The sequence below is a fragment of the Neolamprologus brichardi genome, chromosome 18, assembly GCF_056152115.1.
Source record: "Neolamprologus brichardi isolate AB-2024 chromosome 18, ASM5615211v1, whole genome shotgun sequence".
In the NCBI taxonomy this organism is placed as follows: domain Eukaryota; kingdom Metazoa; phylum Chordata; class Actinopteri; order Cichliformes; family Cichlidae; genus Neolamprologus; species Neolamprologus brichardi.
In genome coordinates, this window is record NC_142121.1 from 12263036 (window position 1) to 12286471 (window position 23436).

The 23436-nt window shown below is 39.6% G+C and overlaps 2 protein-coding genes across 2 annotated transcripts; both read right to left on the reverse strand.

The window, feature by feature from the left end:
- Positions 1-375: 375 nt before the first annotated feature.
- Positions 376-2943, reverse strand: LOC102795372 (uncharacterized). The gene is made up of 4 exons (XM_006792440.3): positions 2847-2943; positions 1483-1782; positions 1123-1401; positions 376-520 (listed from the first exon to the last, which is right to left on the reverse strand). The coding sequence occupies exons 1-4, from the start codon at positions 2902-2904 to the stop codon at positions 393-395; spliced, it is 765 nt and encodes a 254-aa protein (XP_006792503.3). The 5' UTR covers positions 2905-2943; the 3' UTR covers positions 376-392.
- Positions 2944-8724: 5781 nt separating this feature from the next.
- Positions 8725-23124, reverse strand: LOC118454279 (SLAM family member 5-like). Its single transcript, XM_087831633.1, has 6 exons — positions 22910-23124; positions 13529-13828; positions 13166-13441; positions 12816-12920; positions 11979-12022; positions 8725-8907 (listed from the first exon to the last, which is right to left on the reverse strand). Exons 1-6 carry the CDS (start codon positions 22965-22967, stop codon positions 8737-8739), a joined length of 954 nt encoding a protein of 317 aa, XP_087687759.1. The 5' UTR covers positions 22968-23124; the 3' UTR covers positions 8725-8736.
- Between the last annotated feature and the right edge of the window lie 312 nt (positions 23125-23436).

Below are 23436 nucleotides of genomic sequence, written 5' to 3' on the forward strand. Positions count from 1 at the left end.
CTCTTTGTCTCTTTACCAGTAAATACACTGACACGAGAAAACTTGGTGTAAACTATCATTTATACATGTAGTCTTTCATGCCCACTTAAAGATGGTCTTTGCATTATTTTCCTTGTTATTTTAATTCTTTTTTGATTTTTTCGCAGAATTTTTCTATTTGCTTGTGTTTTCTGAAGTTGCGCTGCATTTGACTTTTCAGGGCCACCACTGTTTCAAGTGACAATTGAATCTTTAAAACCTTATACCAAACAAATTTATACTGCTTTACCAAAACATAATTTCAGCTGCACTATAATCATATTTATGGCATTGCAGAATCATACAAGGAATGCTTTTGTGCATGAAGTGTATGCTTTAATACAATGCTAGATTTCTGTGTATTTAGTGTAGATTCACTGTTGTTGCTGCTTAAAAACAGACTGGGACTTACATTTTGTGACAATGCAAAGGGCAATGAAGACAGACAAGACAAAGAGACCAACTGAAGTTGAAATCTGAATTATGGTGGCTCTACTGGGAACTGCAAAGACACCAAAACATTGGGTTAGAAACGGTTAGAAACATTGCAATAACTGTACAATTATTTCTGTTAGGGTAGACTTGCTCTAAAAGCCCAAGCACTCAACTTTTGCAAATGTTGGTTTAAAACCTTTTGAGCTCTGTTAGAGCTTTTCAGTGGCTATTTCAGTGATTGTGATTTTTTCGAATAACAACTATTAAACAACATATCTACTGCTGTGCCAATTTACTACAACAAATTAGTGTCACAAACATTTGCATACACAAAATGGTATGTTTGCTTCTTCAGAGTGAGGGTAGACCATAATAATAAATGCATGGTATTCAGGATCAGAACAGGATGTGAAAACTTTTACAAATTCTTGAAAAATCAGTGGGTTATGGCTCGTGTAAAGGTAACACTATTTTAACTACACTAGAATTCTTCACCAAACCAAACACGGAGGTTTTGAGAATTTAACGGAAACTTTTTGTTTCACCTGGAAACAGATAAAATTCTTAGGATTGAAAAAATGCTTTCAGGTTTACAATTCTTTGTTCACTGAGCTGAATAATATATTAAAGTGGATTTATCATTCATATCATTATTTTTCTTATACTTACCTGTAATTGTCTTGCAGTCAAACTTGATCTTATTGTATTCCCAGCTAACTTGGTTGCTGTGATTACACAGGATAAAGTCTTGCTGGAGGTAGACAATGAAAGAGGATGAATAGTTTGTGGGTTTAAATGTCTTTTCTTTGACCTGAGAGCAGTTTTTGTCATCACATCTAAAAGAATGGTGGATGGATGAATCCACTGTGCTGCAGTTCACAGCAAGGACACAGGACTCTGAGCTGGCAGACAGAGAGTCCACTGTCAGGTCAACTGGAGACACTGGATCTGAAGAGGAACAGACATGAAGAGATTTAAAACAGGTCTATGCCTGACCAATATTTCAAAAAGATTAAAAAAGAAACCTACCTTGGACTATGACTTTGTATTCAGCTACCCTTTGGTCTTGTGCCCAAACCACAAGTGCAGTATAATCTCCACTGTCACTGTGTTGTACATTCTTTAATAGCAAAGAGTAATTTTGCTTGAAGAGCTCAGCCCTTCCTTCATATTTGTCAAACACAACTGGATCATTATTAAAACCACATTTAGCTATATTGTTAGTTTTATTAAATTTCCAGAAAAAATCCATTTTTTTGTCTAGTACAACAGATTTCCCTATATCCAGATGTAAGTCCTTTCCATGCTGCACAAACACATATTGGAACTCTAAAAGAACAGAAAAAAAAAACAGAATTAAAAAAAGAACAACAACACAAATATCAGAATTATGTGCATGAAGCTACATATGGTCAAATGTAATTTAATGACAGAAGGTGATGTCAACTTAAGATCACTAAAATAATGTGAAATAGCATTTAATTCTCCTAAAACTATATCAGATTCACTTCTCGATATTCTCCTGCCCAATCTGAGCAGTGAAACGTGGCAAATGCCTCCAGTCAGTTGAGGTGGTGCCAAGCAAATTATATGGGCTTCATAGATAGAAAACCTGCTCCCGCTAAAAGGGATGGTTTCACTTTCACACTATTATACAGAGATGTGCTTAAATGTATTAAACTTCACAAAACATGACTATCCAGAGTTCTGGGCAGCAGGGAAAGATGTAGTCTGTTTGCTATTAGTTATTTAATGTCACTTCCACAACTGTTCTGTCACATTGTCTCTCCAAAACCTTCAGTTGTGTTTTTGGGAAACTCAATATTTTAAACAAAATATTTTAAAATATTCCCAATTTTTATCTGATCACTTTTAAATAGTATTTAAATGGATAATAATATACTGAAACTAAATTTAAGGAAGTGATCCCTCTTCTTTTATTTTCGTCTGCGTCATGTACCAACATAATACAGAGCAACTACCTAAATGTCAATGGGAAACAAAACATAAAATACATCTAGAAAACAACACTCTTAACATATAATACTAAATTAAATTAAAATGTTGAACTTAAAACACACGCACCCAGGACTGTGACAAAACCACTTTTGTAACTGTAACCCAAACTTCCTAGTAACTTACAGTGCTCTGGAATCTTTTTTCAGAAATGCTCTCTCTCCATTTGATGTATTATGATGTGCCTGTCAGCTTATATAAAACATGTCAATACCTGTTTATTATTTATTTATATTACATTTACTTGACTTTCTTCTTCTCATTCCCTAATGACTTTATTTGCTGTACAAATGTTACAACATTCATTAGTGCTGAGGTAACACCTAAGTTTAAAGATAAATCGAGTTCACCCAGTTAGTATAAAAGTTGGTTCTTACCATTTACTTCACATGAACACAGCCATAAAAAAGCGCTAAAAAACACAATCCGCTCCATCTTGATACAGCTTCACAGCTTTGGTTTGAGAAAGCAGAAACACTCTCTGCACACGTGACAGTTTGATTCCAGTCAACTGAGTCATTTGCCAGAATGTACTTGTTAAGTTCCTTTTCTAATACCCTATTCTCACATCCTTCGCTCGCATCTCTGGTGAAAGGGACTGAGAGGAATCAAGTACGTGCAATTTCGGAAATTACAAAGCAGGTTTGTGTGTTGATGTGGAGAACGGTCGGATCGAGAGAGACTGAAGTTCGGTTCACCTCTCATTACATCTGAGAGAGGGTGAAAAGGCTTTAAGTGCTAAATCACTCTTTTCTTTGTGTGTTTTTGCAAGTTGTAACTTTATTCTTTATAATATATAATTGGACATATAATTGGAAATCAGCTCACAGTTGGAAATTCCAGCAGAGACACCAGAGGGATTGATAGCTGCCCAGAAGGTGGACTTACAAAGTGGACTTGAATTCAGCTCCATCTCTGCCCATCATCAGAGATATCTTTTATGTAAGAGTTCAAAGGTGGTACAACATTCTTGATGTGGAATTTTTTTTCTTTTTTCCATTTTTTTCTGTTTCCTCTGTTTTGTTTTGTTTTTCTAATTTTGCAGGGGCAGCATGGTGGCAAGATGGTTAGCACTGCTGCCGCACAGCAAGAAGGTCCTGAGTTCAATTCCACCATCAGGCCTTTCTGTGTGGAGTTTGCATGTTCTCCCCGTGTTTGTGCGGGTTCTCCCCAGGTACTCCAGCTTCCTCCCACAGTCCAAAGACATGCACTTTGTAGGGATAGGTTAATTGAAAAATCTAAATTGTCCATAGCTGTGAATTTGAGTGCGAATGGTTGTCTGTCCCTGTGTGTTAGCCCTTTGACAGACTGGTGACCTGTCCAGGGTGTACCCCGCCTCTTGCCCTATGACAGCTGGGATGGGCTCCTGTGACCCTGAAAAGGATAAGCGGATGGATGTTTCAAATTTTACAATGACCCTGATGAAGGCTGCAAGCGAAACGCGTTGGTCACTCCTTTATTTGTCACTGCAATGTTACACGTACATGTTACATGCATGTCCTGTGGTACTTTGCCACATAACTTCCCCTCTCTCTGTATAGGCAGGACAAATGTATCTTTGGGATGAGCAGAGTAGTTTTTATATTAAATTTAAGGAAAGATTGTTGAAGTTTGATCCTGTAGCCTGAATCAAATCTACTGAGCTATAACTTCTGTGTTTATGCCTGTCTAGTCTGTACTATTATGAATATGAGTGAGACTTTCTGCTCCCAAGCACCAAAGCTGCTGTGAAACTGTGGGTAGCTCAGACCTAAACTATAACACCTTAATTTAGTAAGACCTGTCAAACATTCAGACTGAGCTGAAGATTCAAGAGATGTTAAAACTTTAGATCTATGAAAAGGGGAGTGGTTATCAATGCATGAACAGGGAGCTACTAAAATAAGGATGTAGCCAGTTTTTTTTTGTTTTTTGTTAAACTACCTAACACTGATTTGTGAATAATTCAAGGATAGAAAAGGCACCTAATTTAAGGGATGAATCATATCAGACAACATACACAGCAGAAACAGTCATTTGTGCATGTGAAGGCATATGCTCAAATACATGTTTAAAGCAACCTTCAATCTTCATTAAAGAGGTTGAGGAGTAAGGATGTGGATGTGCAAGTAGAAGACAACAGATAAGGAAGATTTAGAGCAGTACAGAGGGCAGAGGGTATGCAAAGAGTACAAAGCAGTTCTTCTCCCATTGCAATACAAAGTTGGTTACTATATGTACCAACAGAATTAGTGATTTCCAACATTATATTGCTCCTTTAGTATACTATCAAGTACACGCCAATGCTATTGTTTGGCCTGTTGATGCAAACTGATGTACTTAATTGTATTACTAGTCAACATGACAACTTTATATATAACTGTGGCCAGAAGTACATACACACACACACAGGGGCGTCCACGGTTATGGTAATTTGGGGTATCCAAAAGATGTGCATCAAATTCTGTCACTAAAGATTTATGCTATACAGTCATTCAAAGAAAATGTTAATTACAATCCAACTTTGGTGGATATAATTTGACATTACTGTCGTGAAATTGAAATGACAGGTATCAGGATATGGTGTATGAGGACACAAGATGCAGAGGCTGTTGGAAGTTTAACAAAAGGCATGCTCTATATTGAGCTGATATATAAGAAAAAAAATAACACATGAGGAAAAACTAGACAGAAAAACAAATCCTATACAAAAACTATAAAACTCACTAAGGAACACATAGGGGGCGAAGACCAGGAGACAAGAATAACACTAGGGAACTGAACGGTACACTCTGATGTAGGACAAAGGGAGACCGAGACAAGACATACACAGGAGGGTGATGAGGGGAAGTGGAGTATAGAGGAGGAATCATGAGACGAGGAAGTAAACCTGACACAAAACACACAACACAATAGACTGTCACAATAAACAGGACATGTAACAAACAGACACAGAGACCCAGACTAAAGAAAATGAGCCTCCTTACAGCTTGATAGCTTTATTTTAGATCAGTCTTGCATTTATAGACAATCACAGCTGTTATACGTTGGCACAAAGTCTGAGGACTTCTTTATTATCAGCTTATAACTGCTGTTTACAGTTCTTTACTGGTCAGTTAAGGCATAAGGAAAATGACGATCTGAGGAAAAAGGACCCAAATGCAGGAAAAATGTACTGACAGAAAAGCTTTTGTGTCTGAAAGGAGCTTGAGGTAATCAACCCATGACACATACTGCATTTCATACATTGTTCACAGAATGATTACAATCATAACACATCTATTTAATACCAGCTTTGGACAATGAGATTGGTTCACATAATATTAGTACCACCTTTTCAAATTTAAAACATTCTAAGACAGTTACAGTTCATTTACTTTGTGTTGAGCAACTGCTGCCAAAGAGAAAAAAATAACTCAAGTCTTCAAAAACATTTATAAATAAGTATTAGGCAATACTAACTTTACTTTAAGCTCTGCTCCTTACAACACATTCATCAAAAATGTAAAAAAAAAAAAAAAAAAAATAAAAATAAATTAAAAAAAAAACACCCAGCTCATTTATCCTTCAAGCTCGGGTCCTCTACCAGAGGCCTGGGAGCTTGAGGGTCCTGCGCAGTATCTTAGCTTATCCCAGGACTGCACTCTTCTGGACAGAGATCTCCGATGTTGTTCCCGGGATCTGCTGGAGCCACTCGCCTAGCTTGGGAGTCAACGCACCTAGTGCTCCGATTACCACCGGGACCACCGTTACCTTCACCCTCCACATCCTCTCGAGCTCTTCTCTGAGCCCTTGGTATTTCTCCAGCTTCTCGTGTTCCTTCTTTCTGATGTCGGAACCGCTACATCAATCACTACGGCCATCTTCTTCTGTTTGTCTACTACCACTATGTCCGGTTGGTTAGCCACCACCATTTTGTCCATCTGTATCTGGAAGTCCCACAGGATCTTAGCTCGGTCATTCTCCACCACCCTTGGGGGCATCTCCCATTTTGACCTCGGAACTTCCAGGCCATATTTGGCACAGATGTTTCTGTATACTATAACGGCACTTGGTTATGGCGTTCCATGTATGCCCTGCCTGCTAGCATCTTGCACCCTGCTGTTATGTGCTGGATTGTCTCAGGGGCATCTTTACACAGCATTCACCTGGGGTTTTGCCTGGTGTGATAGACCCCAGCCTCTATGGATCTTGTACTCAGAGCTTGTTCTTGTGCTGCCATGATTAGTGCCTCTGTGCTGTCTTTCAGTCCAGCTTTGTCCAGCCACTGGTAGGATTTCTGGATATCAGCCACCTCCTCTATCTGCCAGTGGTACATACCGTGCAGGGGCCTGTCCTTCCATGATGGTTCCTCGTCTCCCTCCTCTTTCTTGGGTTTCTGCTGCCTGAGGTATTCACTGAGCACTCGGCCAGTTGGGGCCATCTTCCCAATGTATTCTTGGATGTTCGTTGTCTCATCCTGGACTGTGGTGCTGACACTCACCAGTCCCCGGCCCCCTTCCTTCCGCTTAGCGTACAGCCTCAGGGTGCTGGACTTGGGGTGAAACCCTCCATGCATGGTAAGGAGCTTTCTTGTCTTTATGTCAGTGGCTTCTATCTCCTCCTTTGGCCAACTTATTATACCAGCTGGGTACCTGATCACGGGCAGGGCGTAGGTGTTGATAGCCCGGATCTTGTTCTTACCGTTCAGCTGACTCCTCAGGACTTGCCTGACTCTCTGCAGGTACTTGGTGTTTGCAGCTTTCCTAGCTGCCTCTTCATGGTTCCCATTCACCTGCGGGATCCCCAAGTACTTGTAAATGTCCTCTATGTCTGCAATGTTGCCTTCTGGTAGCTCAATCCCCTCAGTCCTGACTACCTTCCCTCTCCTGGAAGTGTTACCATCCGACTACACTTCTCCAGCCCGAATGACATCCCGATGTCATTGCTGTATATCCTGGTAGTGTGGATTAGTGAATTGATGTCTCGTTCACTCTTGGCATACAGCTTGATGTCATCCATGTACAGGAGGTGGCTGACAACTGCTTGGGGTCCTTGGGGATCAGGACCGTCCGACCTTCGGTTAGCCATTCCGGGTGTCTCTCGTCAACTAGCAGCTGGTTCATTTGTGCTGCCAGACGCTCGTGGAGTGCAGTCAGCTTCTTCAGCCAGTAGCCGTGAACCATGTCGGGGCCTGGTGCTGTCCAACTCTTCATACTAGAGACCCTTGCTGGGATGTCTGCCACCGTGATGGTTACTGGACCCTGTTCAGGGAGGTTGCTATGGTCTGCCCTCAGATCCACTAGCCACTGAGCATTGCTGTTATGGGTTGCGTCGTTCTACCATATGCTCTTCCAGTATTGCTCCGTCTCCAGCCTTGGTGGTGCTGTTCTCTTATTGTTCCCTTGCCACTGAGAGTACACCTTTGCTGGTTCTGTGGAGAACAGCTGGTTTATTCTCCTGCCTTCTATCTCTCTGGTGTACCTCCTCAAGCGGCTGGCCAAGGCTGTAACTCTTTGCTTGGCAGTTTCCAAGGCCTCAGGTATGGACAGCTTGCTGTATTTTTTATGCACCTTCTTTGTCGCACCTTTCTGCAACTCCGTTAGTTGGCTAACCTCCCTCCGTGCTACTTTGATCTTGCCCTCTAGCCTCCTTCTCCATGGAGGGTACTGCTCCTTCTGGCTGTTCAACTTATAGCCAAGCATCTCACTGATCACTGCTGCAGTATTGTAGATCAGCTTGTTAGTCTTGGTAAGCGTGGCTGTAGGTATCATCCGTAGTGCTGCATTAACATCATCGAGTAGACCTTCTGAGGGTACTTCACGTAATCTTGGTAACCGGCTACGGGGGATCCAGGTTTCAAGCTTGGCAATGATCCTATCTTTCTGGTCAGTTCCTCTCGCACTCAACAATCCTTCTCCTATCGCACTTGGGGCTTTGTACCCAATCTCGGGTGGGGGTGATGATATCTCCCCCCTGACCTGGTGTCCTGGCTCCCCCTTGCCGTAGCATTTATGTTGTACCTCGTCAATCTCTAGCTGTGAGAGCAGTCCCTTCTTTCGAATGTTGGAACACTGAGCTACTAGTTGTTTCGCCGTCATTGTGGATGTTGGGTATCGAAGACCATCAAGTCCATCAAAAGCACACCTTACAGAAGCCTCAGTTAGTTCTCAACATAAAATATTTCTCTACATGTGTGATATACTTTCTCTTCTTCCCTTTTTTTTCCTCCAAGAGGACTTTGAGGATTGTATTGCCTTTGGTAGGCAGTTATTTTTTAAACCTTGAATTAGAATTTCTGAAGAGATTTTAGGATCTGGGATGAATTTCTACCTGGGCATACAAGCTCTCGGGCAAAGCTTTGCTTCTGGCCTCAGTGGATCTGTTGGGTCCAGAGTGAGGTCTCACAAAGCTATAGGTGGATGTTGGAGAAGCATCACTGATTGGACTCTGTTCCACGGGTGGTGTTGTTCGGATAACCTGGAAAATAAATTATAGATAGCTTTTTTGCAAAGTGTATTTCCCATTTTCATTCAGACTTTATTTGTAAATAGTGCCATTAAACTGCATGAACATAAGCAGGAATTTTACTGTGATTAACAAAAGATCACCTGTATCCATGACTGCAAAAGAAAATTACAATGATTTTTTTTATCCAAATACATTTTATTCAAATGTGTTCAACACATACTTTTAAGATATTCTTAATCAACAGTGCAATGACCTGCAAGTGCACTTCAGAGGCTAAGAATAATTTACAAGAATTAGGGAGAGTCTTCAACTCAGCACTAGACTTAGTGCAGCCAGACCTACACTAGCAATTTGTGGCTGAGGTAATTTGGCTCTAAGGCTAAACTCCACCATTGTGTCTTTTTCTCCCACTGTCTGTCTTCCACATAAAGGAATTACTATATTTTAGACCATGCACTATTAGCTGGGAAGATAGCTCTGGAGGACTGGAGGCACTGGATGAAGGGGGCAAGCATCAGACTGGCCACAGGAGTTTATCATTCTTGCAAAATCTAATGATTAAACTCCAGGCAGGCTAGATGGTCACTGTTTTGGGGTCATTTTAATTTCGCTAACACTCTGGTTCATGAAACATTCAATCAGATGCTGTCTCAGCAGTTCTCCACAGAATCTAGTTAACCAGCTAAAGAGACCACTTTGTCACTCTCTTGTGCGTTGGGAGGTATAAAGTTTGTTTAACCAGATGTTTGATCTATTGAGCCAGATTCCAGCTCAAGCCCATCCTAGCAAACTCTATAGGTCATTCTCAATACACTCATGGATTATCCATTGGGCCCACACTGCCAAGTTCACCTGCCATTTGGTGGACCACTCTAGATAAGGACACCTGCAAATATTTTTGCTAGAAATAAAACTGTTTCCTAACCTACCTCAGGTTAGTTACAGCCCTTGCTGACTCACATAACTTCAGACATTGTCTCCTGCTTACTTTGATCACAAGGCAACAGCGTTATCTTCACTGTAGATTTGTATTCTGAAAAAGATAATTTCAAATCAGGTCCAAACTGAAAGACTAAATTAAGGGTTTGAAGCTGTTTTACACATGGATAGAATATGCACACAATGCTCTAACTTCTGGTGTAGCTGGTCTCTCTTCCTTTCATTCTTTACTTCCATACCAAGCTTCTGTTGAAGTAACATTTGTCTCTGTCCACCTGTGCTGCTGCTTATGGTTCTGGAGACAGATCAAGTTGGCCCTATTAAGGACTGCCAACCAGAGGACCCCAGGAATTAACACTCCCTTGGTCAGAAGGTTTGTTTATTTTCAGAAGATTTTCGTCACTCATTTTTTGTGTCACTAAGAACTTTCACCCAGGTATACTGGACCCTTTGGAACGAAGAAAGTCATCAATGCAAAAGCTTTTCTTTTAAAACTACCTGCTGCCAAAATTCATACTACATTTCATGTTCTTCCACTGAAAAACTGTCTACAGCTGCCTGGAGGCGAAGGGAAGATGTTGTCATGGTACTGCTGGATTGGATTTGTGGCCTGTGGGTTTTTTGTTTTTTTGGCTGTCCTCCCTGTTTAACTTTTAAGTTTCAGATGAAATTGTTAGTTTTGCTTTGTGCTGGTGATTCACCAGTGAGGGGAGTCTTCTTATTTTTTCCATGTTTTTCCATGCTTCCGACACCTGAATAGAACAATCAAGTGTGGGTTATTCTAAGGCTGGAGGGTGCCACAGCCTTTTTTTTTTGGCTGTTTGTTTCAGTTAATAGCTAATAGCCTTTCTGTCCTTCCTCTAGTTTTCCAGTTAGTAACCAAACTATGACATTTGCTTGTGTCACTTGTTCTTATAACTGGATATTTGTCAATGCAATTGGCACTCTACTCTCGACGAGAAGCCTGGGTTCGGGAGAGCCCAAGTGTCCTGGAGGGACGTTCCCTGCTGGATAATCGATGGACGAGTGGCAGAAGTGGCACGTCGTGTGCCTGGTGGGACTGTCTATTGAGGATATTGAAGACATCTACCTGTTCGGAACCATGATAACGGGGTTCTTGCTGATCGGAGCTGGCTTGGCCCTGGCTTATCGGAAATTGAAGAAAGCGGTGAATGCCTTTCAAAACCCCACAAGGTTGGCCGCTATGATCGAAAATGTGGGAAGAGCTGTGAGTACTCAGACTGTTCTTACTGAACGCAATATGGGAAAGATCTTGGAGGAGCTCACAGTTCTAAAACAGATGATACAACAGGAGACCAGTGATGGACATTAAGAACAACTGTAAAATTGATACAGTTTGTTCATCCCAAAACAACATTTACAACACCCCCACCCCGACGGCGCCAGCTGGACAATGCTTGAAGGTTGATGCCGAGGAGAACAACAACAATTCTTCCCAGAGATACAATAACAAGAACAAACTGACTCCCTTTCCCTATTCCACAAGGCCACCTGCGTAGGCTGCGGACTGTTGATTTTCACCTAATAGTCGAAAGGACACCCTCTCAGGCTACAGGATACACATCCCCACACAGACGCACACACGTACACTGATACTGATACGCCCTCACCCAACGCCTCCCATGCTTTCCTCCCATCTGATGTGGACATCGGCTCAGCCAGAGGCGCAATCGCGAGATTGCAGCGTCCCAGATGCAACTGTTCACACTGGAATATTTTCCCATGTACCTTGTCTGTGATTTATTGTGTTATGGTGTCATGATATCTGTGTTTTCTTTGTGTGTTATGGAGTTTTTGTTTTTTTTCCTCATGCTGACTCCCTTTTGGGGACCAGTATGAGAGGAATTTCTTTTTTTCAATAAAAGATTATAAGCACAAGCAAACAAATTCAGTAATCTGATAACACATTAACTATATAAAGAAAGGCATTTTAGATTAAATGGTTTACTTTCCAGACTGAACCCTCTGGTTAAACGAAGCATGGAACATCAAAAGATTCAGCAGAGTGACTGAGTTCAAAGCACCTGAGCAAAAACACGTAGTGTGACCAGTAACACAAATATGTGTCAGTTAGAAGCTGCTTGCTTCTACCTAAGTCAAATCTCATTTACCACACTTACCTCAGGAACTGCATACACTGTGTTTTCAATGGTTTCCCTGGTATCTGGTGGTCAGACATGAATAAATAAATATGTAGTGATTTGCTTTAACTTATATTTTTCTTTGCAGGCTTTAACTGACGATTTCTATTATTCTGCATTCCTAAGTAATTTCAGCTGATGTTACATTAAATCCAAATTGTATCAAAATAATTGAATTCTCACACATAAACTAGACCTGGCATGGCACTCCAACCTGATATCACGGCAGAGCATGTAATAGACACACCAGTCCACTGCGTCCATTTCAACCTTTGCCTTTCCAAAGTGTAAAAAAGACACACATGCAGAAGTTTCATTACTGTATGCGAACGCTGCAATGCCAGCAGAATAAGATAAAATATTTTAAGCAACAAAGTCAGTAGTGAGGAAAAACGTATGATGAAGTACATTCCAGGGTTCTTAATATATGTATACACGTGTAAATGTATTAATAATGTCCATTTAAATGCTTTCAGATAATTATTTTCATGTTGGCTTGAAATAAAATATCTCCCTCTGCTGTTGTTGCAACTTCTACATGCATGTAGATTTCACATTTCAGTAAGGCAAAGCGTGGAATGGACACAGTGGTCACTCATAGTTGGGATCAGTAAAGTACTTTGGCAAAAAGTTTCAGTTTCAATTTTATTTCTATAGCACATTTAAAAGTCTCAGGTACATCAAAGTGCTTCACAGACAAGCCGCATTTGCGGGGGTTAATAATATCAAGCAATGTATTTTGCAACAACAAGTATTTTGATGATTTTGTATTTATTTACTTTTGCAATATCTTGATAAATACTTGCTTGGACTTACTTTTATGTTTCGTTCGATGATGAATATAACCTATAACGAGGATTATGATGATGGCAGCAACAACAACACACACAGTCACGGTGGTATTGTTGGCATCTATGTGGCCTGTAAAGGAAAAACAAAACTGATTACAAAGGCACTGTACAATTCTAAGTTGATATTATTAATACAAAAAATAATAATATTAGATATTTCTGGCAGGTTTTTTTTTTTTTTGCTAGAGTAGAAAACTCAATCTTCAAATATTTTTATTTTTAGAGTTTGTATTTCACTAAAGTTCTGTTGCATGACATATTTAAAAGGCTATCTTTTAAATTTTCATTCATTGTTTCTGTGGCATCTAATCTTACCTGACTTCGTGTCACATTGAGATTTTAGCACCATCGTGCTATTTTTCCAGCTTACTTGATTGCTATGATTACAAAAGACGGTGTCTTGCTGCAGGTAAACAATCAGAGAGGAAAGCATGTCTGTGGTGCTGGGATTTTCTTCCAACAGAGAGCAGTTGTGAGCATCACATCTAAAAGTACGGCTGATGTTCAGGTCCACTATAGTGCAGGTTACAGTCAGGTTACAGGAGTCTGAGCTGCTGGAGGTCAATGTCAGATTAACTGGAGACACTGGATCTGGGAATTAAAAGCAGGTGTGAATAGAATTAACACAGATATATGCTGTGTCAATATTTGAAATGAAAATGACAAAAATAAACCTACCTTGGACTATGACCTTGATTTCACCTACCCTTTGCTCTTTTCCCCCAGTCACTACTGCAGTATAATATCCACTGTCATTGTGTTTTACATTTTTCAATACCAAAGAGTAATTTTGTCCAAAAAAATCAGCTCTTACTTCATAGCTTTCAAACAATACTGACTCTTTATTATAACCGATTTTACCAACATAATTACTGGTATTAAACTTCCAGAAAAAGTCAGTCTTTTTGTCAAGTTTAACAGGTTTCTCTACATCCAAGTGTAAGTCCTTTCCATGCAGTACAAACACATGTTGGAGCCCTAAAAGAAAAGAAACCAAAAAGTATCAGAATCATGAACATTCAGCTCCAATTCTGTTAAACCAAACACAACAGTAATACAAAAAAGACCTGACACAAATATTGTTGCAGTGTTGTGGATGTTTATTTTGTAGTACTTTTTTCACCAGAGCTTTTCTGCTCTTTGCACACCTCACAAAGCACTTTGGTCAGGTCTTGGTAATCTACTCACACAAGTGCAGGCATGATTGAACGATGGAGACCAGCTGTGTTGGTCAACCTCTCCTGACACCACCCACTGCTCCACCCTATCATTTGATTATTTTCATTGTCTAGTCACATGGGCATAGAAAAAAGTGCTGGTGTGAATGGGTAAATGAGGCAAGTTGTGTAAAGCACTTTGAGTTCTCAGAGTAGAAAAGTGCTATATAAGAACCAGTCCATTTACATCTAACTGCTTGCTGTCTGTGGCACCCACCAAACATTATGGGTTTCAAACGTCAGATAATCAGTATCAGGATCAGAATACTTTAATCATCCCTAAGGAAATTATGTTTGTGGAAAACCCGAACTTTTATGAGATACAGCTTCAATCTCACTTCAGACAGTGCAACTCTCATATCTCGAGATATGACCTAATATATTAAACCAATCAAAACATGACCAGGGTTTGGACCAGTAAGCAGAGTCTCACACATCTCTCTGCAGCTTATCTCCTACTGTTTCATATCAAAAATCCTTGAAAGAGTAGTTGTCAAACAGCTAACAGATCATCTGCAGAGGAATGGTTTATTTGAAGAGTTTCAGTCAGGTTTCAGAGCTCATCACAGCACAGAAACAGCTTTAGTGAAGGTTACAAATGATCTTCTTATGGCCTCTGACAGTGGTCTCATCTCTGTGCTTGTCCTTCTTGACCTTAGTGCAGCATTCGATACTGTTGACCATAATATCCTATTAGAGCGATTAGAACATGCTGTAGGTATTACAGGTATTGCACTGCAGTGGTTTGTATCATATCTATCTAATAGACTCCAATTTGTGCATGTAAATGGAGAGTCCTCTTCACACACTGAGGTTAATTATGGAGTTCCACAGGGTTCAGTGCTAGGACCAATTCTGTTTACATTATACATGCTTCCCCTAGGCAGCATCATTAGAAGACATAGCATACATTTTCACTGCTATGCAGATGACACCCAGCTCTATCTGTCCATGAAGCCAGATAACACACGCCAATTAGTTAAACTGCAGGAATGTCTTAAAGACATAAAGACTTTGATGGCCACTAACTTTCTGCTTCTTAACTCAGATAAAACTGAGGTCATTGTACTCGGCGCTGAAAAGCTTAGAAATATGGTATCTAACCAGATTCTTACTCTGGATGGCATTACCTTGGCCTCCAGTAACACTGTGAGGAACCTTGGAGTCATTTTTGACCAGGATATGTCCTTCAACGCACATATTAAACAAATATGTAAGACTGCGTTCTTCCATTTGCGCAACATCTCTAAAATTAGAAATATCCTGTCTCAGAGTGACGCTGAAAAACTAGTTCATGCATTTATTACTTCCAGGCTGGACTACTGCAATTCATTATTATCAGGATGTCCAAAAAACTCACTGAAAAGCCTTCAGTTAATCCAAAATGCTGCAGCAAGAGTACTGACAGGGACTAGAAAGAGAGAGCATATTTCTCCTGTTAAATCCAGAATTGAATTCAAAATCCTGCTCCTCACATACAAGGTCTTAAATAATCAGGCCCCATCTTATCTTAATGACCTTGTAGTACCATATTACCCTATTAGAGCACTTCGCTCTCGCTCTGCAGGCCTACTTGTTGTTCCTAGAGTATTTAAAAGTAGAATGGGAGGGAGAGCCTTCAGTTTTCAGGCCCCTCTTCTGTGGAACCAGCTTCCAGTTTGGATTCGGGAGACAGACACTATCTCTACTTTTAAGATTAGGCTTAAAACTTTCCTTTTTGCTAAAGCATATAGTTAGGGCTGGACCAGGTGACCCTGAATCCTCCCTTAGTTATGCTGCAATAGATGTAGGCTGCCGGGGGATTCCCATGATGCATTGAGTTTTTCCTTTCCAGTCACCTTTCTCACTCACTATGTGTTAATAGACCTCTCTGTATTGAATCATATCTGTTATTAATCTCTGTCTCTCTTCCACAGCATGTCTTTTATCCTGTCTTCCTTCTCTCACCCCAACCGGTCGCAGCAGATGGCCGCCCCTCCCTGAGCCTGGTTCTGCCGGAGGTTTCTTCCTGTTAAAAGGGAGTTTTTCCTTCCCACTGTCGCCAAAGTGCTTGCTCATAGGGGGTCATATGATTGTTGGGCTTTTCTCTGTATCTATGAAGCGCCTTGAGGCGACATTTGTTGTGATTTGCCGCTATATAAATAAAATTGAATTGAATTGAATACGCTTAAAATTCCCATCATCACAGAGACTCTGTGTTTTGGGATTTTAAGGGTATATTTTAGTGGTGGGTTTTGATAATCGATTTATCGATTAAAATCGATTCTGGCTTGGATAACGTGATATCGATTCATTAAAATCCTGAATCAATTTTTTTAATATTAATTTATTTTGCCCAAAACGCCAGAATCTCAGGTTAAACCTCACAAAATTTCAAGAACCACCAAACAGCTAAAACAGTAAATGAGAGCAGGTACACAGATTCTGCACAAAGATGTAAACACAAAGCTCGGACCCGCCGACAGATCAGAATCAGTGAGATGTCGCCTTTCTCACCCGACGGCACAGACACGGTTGGGGCTGAAAGCCGACAGCTCGCTGATTCCGATGTTTCGGCGGGTCCGAGCTTTGTGTTTACACCCTTTTTGCGTTGATTCTAAAGCTGTTAGTTTTATCTCTCTCCAAACATTATTGACCGAACCAGCAGCAAAAGAAGATCCAAACTACGCTTCACATAAACATCGTCATGGACTCCCTCTTACTTTGCTGTTTTGCTTCCACCACACTTCATGCACAGCTCTCTCTGTGTACTTCCAGAACAGTTTCCCGTCTAAAAATCTGTTTTCTGCATTATTCGCTTGCTTGTTACGCACAAGTCTACCATTCTTTACAGCGCTGTCGGCCGCTGTTTTTTTCCCTTTTACTTACTTCCGAAAAGAAAGCCTAATTTCTGCTGTTCAATAGGTTACTGAACAAATGTAAACTTTTTAAAATTATGCAAAATGCAAAACGCTTAGCTGTGTCTGTAATAAAACCGCTGTAACTTCAGAGGTAATGTTCATATGTTGATTATTGGTTTTCTTTTGTTTTTGATGTACTGCAGAAAATTTTTATAAAATCCCAGGCCAGGAAAATCACATTCATGTTTTTCCTGTGTTTTATCTTCAGCTACTTTGACACAAAGGCATCTGCTGTGATGCTCACACCTTTGATAAAGTCTTGCGAGTGTCAGCTTCCTTTTTATAGATACAAAAATATGTAAATGTACTGATCTGAATTATAATATTTCTGACTGTCTGAGGCAAAATTTCCCAGATTTAAATCGAATCGAATCAAATTGAATCGAATCGTGGATCGAATCAATTCGGGACCTTGTGAATCGGAATCGAGTCGATTCTAGAAATCAGTGACGATACCCAGCCCTAGTATATTTCTCAGTGATTCCAGATCACCAAGAAATAAGGCAAATAATAAAAAAGTTACCCTTAAAATTAAAATTAAAAAAAAAAAAAAAAAAAAAAAAAAGTTTATTTGTTTAAACTGCACCAAAAAATGGCCTGTATTTGTATAGCGCTTTACTAGTCCCTAAGCAGAGATGGGCAGTAACGCGTTACTTGTAACGCATTACTGTAATCCGATTACTTTTTTCAAGTAACGAGTAAAGTAAGGGATTACTATTGCAAAAACGGTAATTAGATTACCGTTACTTTCCCGTAGGAACGCTGCGTTACTGCGTTACTAAAACCGTGATTTTTTTCCAAGAATGTCTCATGACAGTGACAACAGCTGTGTGCAGATCAACAATGGATCATATATCGAGTGCGGAGAGAGTATGAGCGTGCAGCGTTTAAAGCGTGGAAGTACTGACCTTACTTTAAGTTTGATTCCATAAAAAGTGACAAAAACATTAGTGTCTGCTGTGAAAACTTCTTTTTACAGCGAAAAAAAAACCCCTAAACTTCCAAGCAAGCACCGAGTAGCTACCACGTAATGGGAAACTCACAGAGAAACTGCCGTATCCTTCCACTGACCGGTGCGGCACACCTGCACCAGGGTAAACCTCCGCCTACCTACCCCTGCTTTACAGGTGAAAATAGAGCACCGCTAGTCTTTGACTTTATTTATTTTCTGCTGTGTTTTACTTGCATCTATTTGAAAGAGTGAGTGTAAACATATACATACACACACACACACACACACACACACACACACACACACACATTCATGTGCTGGAATGTGCAGAAAATAGGTTTAAATATTAAACAAATTTCTTCCAGTCAGAGAATGTTGCATATAATTAAATTTTTGCTTGATGCCTAAAGTTAAAAGATTAAAACTAATAAAGCAAGTTTTAAAAAGGGACTTTTCCATTTGATTACATTTTGTATGATGAATTATGCAGAAAAAGTAGAATTGGGCTGAAAGATCTATCGCTTTATCACCTATTCAGGTTGTAAATCGTGTTTTTAAAAAGTAACTAAGTAACTAAGTAATTAATTACTTTTGAAAATAAGTAATCAGTAAAGTAACGGGATTACTTTTTGGGGGAAGTAATCAGTAATTAGTTACTGATTACTATTTTCAAGTAATTTGACCAACACTGTCCCTAAGGACCCCAAAGCGCTTTACACAACCAGTCATCCACCCATTCACACACTGGTGATGGCAAGCTACATTGTAGCTACAGCCACCCTGGGGCACACTGACAGAGGCGAGGCTGCCGGACACTGGCACCACCGGGCTCTCTGACCACCACCAGTAGGCAACGGGTGAACGACAGAGACTGCTCGAACCGGCAACCTTCCGATTACAAGGCGAACTCCCAACTCTTGAGCCACGATCGCCCCATTATATATGGGCTAATGGGCTCTTCAATGTCTTCTTAGTAAATAACAGCTGCAAAGGAGTTCCAACAATCTTTCACTCTACTTTATATATCAACCAAAGACCAGGTCAGTTAGGGTTACTTTGAAAGTTGCACTCTTGGCCTCCCATGCACTAAAAAAAAAAAAAAAAAAAAAAAAATGTTTTATATTTTTTTTAGTGCAGGATACTGTGGCTCCTATGAAGATTAAATCAACATCCTAGGGAGGATTCACTCCTCAGCAGGGCTCTAGAGTGCGACGCAACCTGAATTCTCAATGGTGCAACTAAAAAAATCTGACGTCGCATCGGTGCTACCAGCCGTTCGAGTAAAAAACTAAAGTCTTCGTAACTCTGAAAGTCTCCATGTGATCAACAACAGATACACAACATGCCCATATCATGGTCAAACCAATCAGAGATAGTCAAGGGCAGGACCTCTCTGATTGGCCATTGTACAGATATTCCTTTATTCCTTTAGGCCTACGTGTGTGTACTTTCAAAAGTGCTGGCGGACAGAGTAGCCTAGGCCCGATAGAAGTAGATGTAGCTGTGACTAATGAGAAAAGATGAAAAGAACGATTGATAACTTTTTCGTTAAGGCCTGATCCGTCTGAAATTCATAGCAAAGTTTCTGACAAAGAGCCATCAACCTCTCATGTTTAACACACCACGAATTTGTGATTGCATGGGCACCGGCCGGTTTTCTATTGCTGATTTGCAGGGAGTAAGTGCGCCGTATAGTGGTGGGCGGATCGATCGGCATTAGCGATACTAGCCTGTTGAGATTGATTCTTTACTTTAAGTTTTCCCTCTTGTTTGCAATACTGTGGTTTCGGCAAAGACGAAACAGCCCGGTTGCCAGACTCGCCGCTGCAGTGTCAGCGCAGAGCACTTTGCTCCCCCTCCCACCTCTTGTGTTTAGATGTTGTGTCGTCACGTGATGTGACTTTGGAGACTGTTAAGTTGTTTACATATTATTTATATTTTCACCAGCTGTTGTTTTTGTTGTTGAGAATTTTAATTGTCATTTTTGTATTATAGTTTCTCAACAGTACTTTTTTGTTTTAATTTGTTAACTGGTTTGCGTGCACTTTTTATTTCAGACTTTTCCCCCAAATAATTGATAATAGAGCATTTTCTATTTAATTATAAACTTTATATTATAATTATAAACTAATCATGTCCTGGACTTTAGCTATTTAATAATGAAAAAGGAAACATCACAAAAAACACTTAAGGTCTTGAAAATTAATTGAGATTTAGCAATTCAATGACACATCCACCTTATTTATTGAAAAGTATCAGTATCGTATTGGATACTGTTGCTTGTTGCTGGCTGCACAGGAACGAGAGGGGCAGGGCGGCTGGGGATTCTCTGGCTGGCTGGAGCGGCACTGAATAACCAGCTCGCAAAATAAAACAAAATAAAAACAAACCAATGAAAACAAAAGCACCAGAAAACATGATATAGACTTATAATTTGCACCAATGTTTTTTCTAAATTGACCACTTCAGGAGGAGGCCCTGCTAGGGCCGTAACAGTATCACACACAAGTTTCACATACAACCTGTCGAAAGGGGAGGGGGGAAAGTTGCTTCTATATTAACACACATTTTATTTATAATCTTGTCAATCCAAGCCTATTATGTATTAATAATTTTTTTTTCTGGGTTGTGTGAAATCCCAGAAAAATAAACCCCTATACAAACCGAATCTGTTCACTAAGGTGTAGGTCTGTTAGGTTATGTTGTAGTGATTCTCGTGTCGGGGATGGGTGTTAATACTAGAGTGCAAAATTACTGATGGAAGATGGACAAGAAAAGGTCAAAGCCCTCAGGTCCTCAGTTTTTTTTTTTAAAAAAAAAAAAGAGAGAAACGAGGAGGAGAAAGGAGCAAAAGACACAAATAAGCAGATAATAAGCAGTCACTGGATAATGGCAGGTATTATGTATGTATGATGTGTGTGTGTATATATACATACATACATACTAGGGGTGCAACGATACACAAAATTCACGGTTCGGTTCGGTTCGATACTTTGGTGTCACGGTTTGATATTTTTTCGATACAAAAAAAAAATGTTCATGCCTTTTTAATTTGTCATTTATTAAAATTATAAATATAGATTTTAACTCAAAAGTACATTTTTTTAAATTTAATGTTGCTGAAACAAAGTAATAAAAAAAATAAATCTATCTGATCGAGAAATCACTCATCTTTGGAAAAGAGAGTTTATTACAGAGAAATGGCTCTTTCCAAAATAAAAGCTATACTATACGCTTCTTCTGGGGTATACTCTCAGAAGCATATTAAACATATATAAGGAGAATCATGTGTTAACGGCTGTCTAAATGACTCGGGTAAAGTTTGTAGCATGCGTGCTTGTTGTTTTTGTCTGCTTCCACTTGTCTTTGCACTAGGATGATAGCGAAGTAAATGTGCAGTCATATTCGTTGTGTTCCCACTAGTGCTGTCAGCGTTAATCTCGTTGAAATGACGTTAACGCCACAACACGTTAACAAGCAAACTGCGCTAACGCACTAGTTCCCACCAATGTAATTAAGCATTGCGTGGCACATCCAACATACTGTTTTACTTTAGTCCATGACGCGCTAACCTTCAGGGTCATACTTCACATGAAGACCAAAATAGTTCCAAACGCCAGATCTGAATGAGGGTGGGGGAGGTTCAATTTGCCATGTTGCAATGAGAGCTTAACTTCTGTCTCGCTAACTTGCCCTGCGCTCAGTGGATCTGCGTTCTACTACTCCGCCTAGGCTGCACTGTCGAGCGCAGATCCACTGAGCGCTCAACACAGACAGCATCGTCAGAAGGAAAGTTGATAAAATAAATTAAAAATTTTGTATTGTTCGATACATATGCATACCGAACCGAAAGCACTGTATCGAACGGTTCAATATTGATACGAGTATTGTTGCACCCCTAATACATACATATATGGGGGGTTCGGACAGGGCACCAACAATACTGCATTTGTGACTGGTGCTAATACGTTTTGAATTAAAACGCTGAAAAAGCACACTGTATCCAGAAAACACACTATATACCAGGATAAATACATTGCCCAAATGTCTCCAAGTCTGAAATAATTCTTCACAAGAAAAATGGCTTTAACGTAAACCCCACATACATTTATTGGTGTCAACACAGACACATTGGGGGGGGAAAAAAAAGGTGTGTGGGGGGGGGAGAATCTGAGGGGCATGTGACTGCAATGGAGGATCGTCCATAAAATATCAAGCTGTTCAGATATTAAGATGTTCAGTTTTAAGCCTTTGAGACACTTTGAGGTCCTTTTAATTTAGATTTACTTTTTATTTAATATATCCTGAGATGTTTTAACTTTAAATTTCAGCTCGGTGAAACATTTGAAGCACAAGCACTTTTTCAGTAACTTATCTGTCTTGTAGAACTGTGCTCCAAATAAAGAACTTTGTGTTGACAAGATTGATAGTTAACCATTTATAAATCAATATTGTCTGTATGGACAGCAATTTTCAAAAAAAAAAAAAAAAAGAACATGTAAAACTGTGGTGTTCCGCAATGCGTTTGAAATATTTGGGCGCACCTAAGAAAAAAAAAGTTAATTGCACTAATGCAACCGAGGCAAAATGTTAGTCTAGAGCCCTGCTTAATGAAATTTACAAACGAGCACCTAAAAAGCAGACCTAAGAAATTATAAAGTACAAATACTTTGTTACATTGTTAGTTCGTACTAGAAAGAAAGTACAAATACTTTGTTACTGTGTTAAGTAGACTTCTTAGGTATCTTTACTTTATTTCAGTATTTACTTTCATGATAGCTTTTTGCTTTTGCTCCATACATTTTAAGAGAAATATCTTATATTTTAAAAACAGACTTTTACTTTTTTTTACTTTAGGTTTAATGCACCCGAGAGGTTTTTATTTACCAGCATACATGCCTTTAAAAATTAAACTGAATGGAGCATGAATGATGGGCACATAAATTGTAGGATATTAACAACAATATTAGTATAAAAACTAGCTATTTACCTTTTGTTTCAGATGAATACATCCACAAAATTGCGCCCCAAAATAAAATGCAACGCATCTTGATATGTGCCTTCAAAATTCTGGTAAAGCTTTCAAAGTTCTTGTAAAGCTTGACTCAGGAAGTTTGAACTTCCTGTTTTGTTTTACACTTTCTGTGTAGGTTTTTTCTGACTCGTTCACACTTCTCAACTGATCTATCGCCACTGATGGTCCCATTTACCCTCCATCTTCAAAAAAGACAGTTTTAAAGTTCCATAATTCATATAAATTTACTATAAATTTCTGAGCTTTGCTGAGAAATTGACAGTTTCTGTCAACAGAAATTACAAAACTGAAAACACAAACATTAATTTTTAGTAACAGCTTAATGCAGTGACTGAAACTGAAAACTTTATCATTAAATGTCTGTGAAGGTTCTCAGTCATCCAAGTCATCGTAGTCAAAGGAGCTTGCAAAGAAAAGCGTCTGGACTTCTTCAAGTTACTTGAAGACGTTTCACCTCATCTGAGAAGCTTCTTCATTAAACG

Bases quoted from the DNA above. Each gene is read 5' to 3' on its own strand.
- LOC102795372 (XM_006792440.3), bottom strand. From the start codon at position 2,904: ATGGAGCGGATTGTGTTTTTTAGCGCTTTTTTATGGCTGTGTTCATGT. The intron at 1,783-2,846 runs GTAAGAACCAAC...CTGTTCTTTTAG, and splicing joins GTGTTCATGTGAAGTAAATG to AGTTCCAATATGTGTTTGTG. The intron at 521-1,122 runs GTAAGTATAAGA...GTGTCTTTGCAG, and splicing joins TGACTGCAAGACAATTACAG to TTCCCAGTAGAGCCACCATA.
- LOC118454279 (XM_087831633.1), bottom strand. From the start codon at position 22,967: ATGCGTTGCATTTTATTTTGGGGCGCAATTTTGTGGATGTATTCATCT. The intron at 13,829-22,909 runs GTAAATAGCTAG...CTTTTCTTTTAG, and splicing joins GTATTCATCTGAAACAAAAG to GGCTCCAACATGTGTTTGTA. The intron at 12,023-12,815 runs GTAAGTCCAAGC...TCTGACCACCAG, and splicing joins TCATCGAACGAAACATAAAA to ATACCAGGGAAACCATTGAA.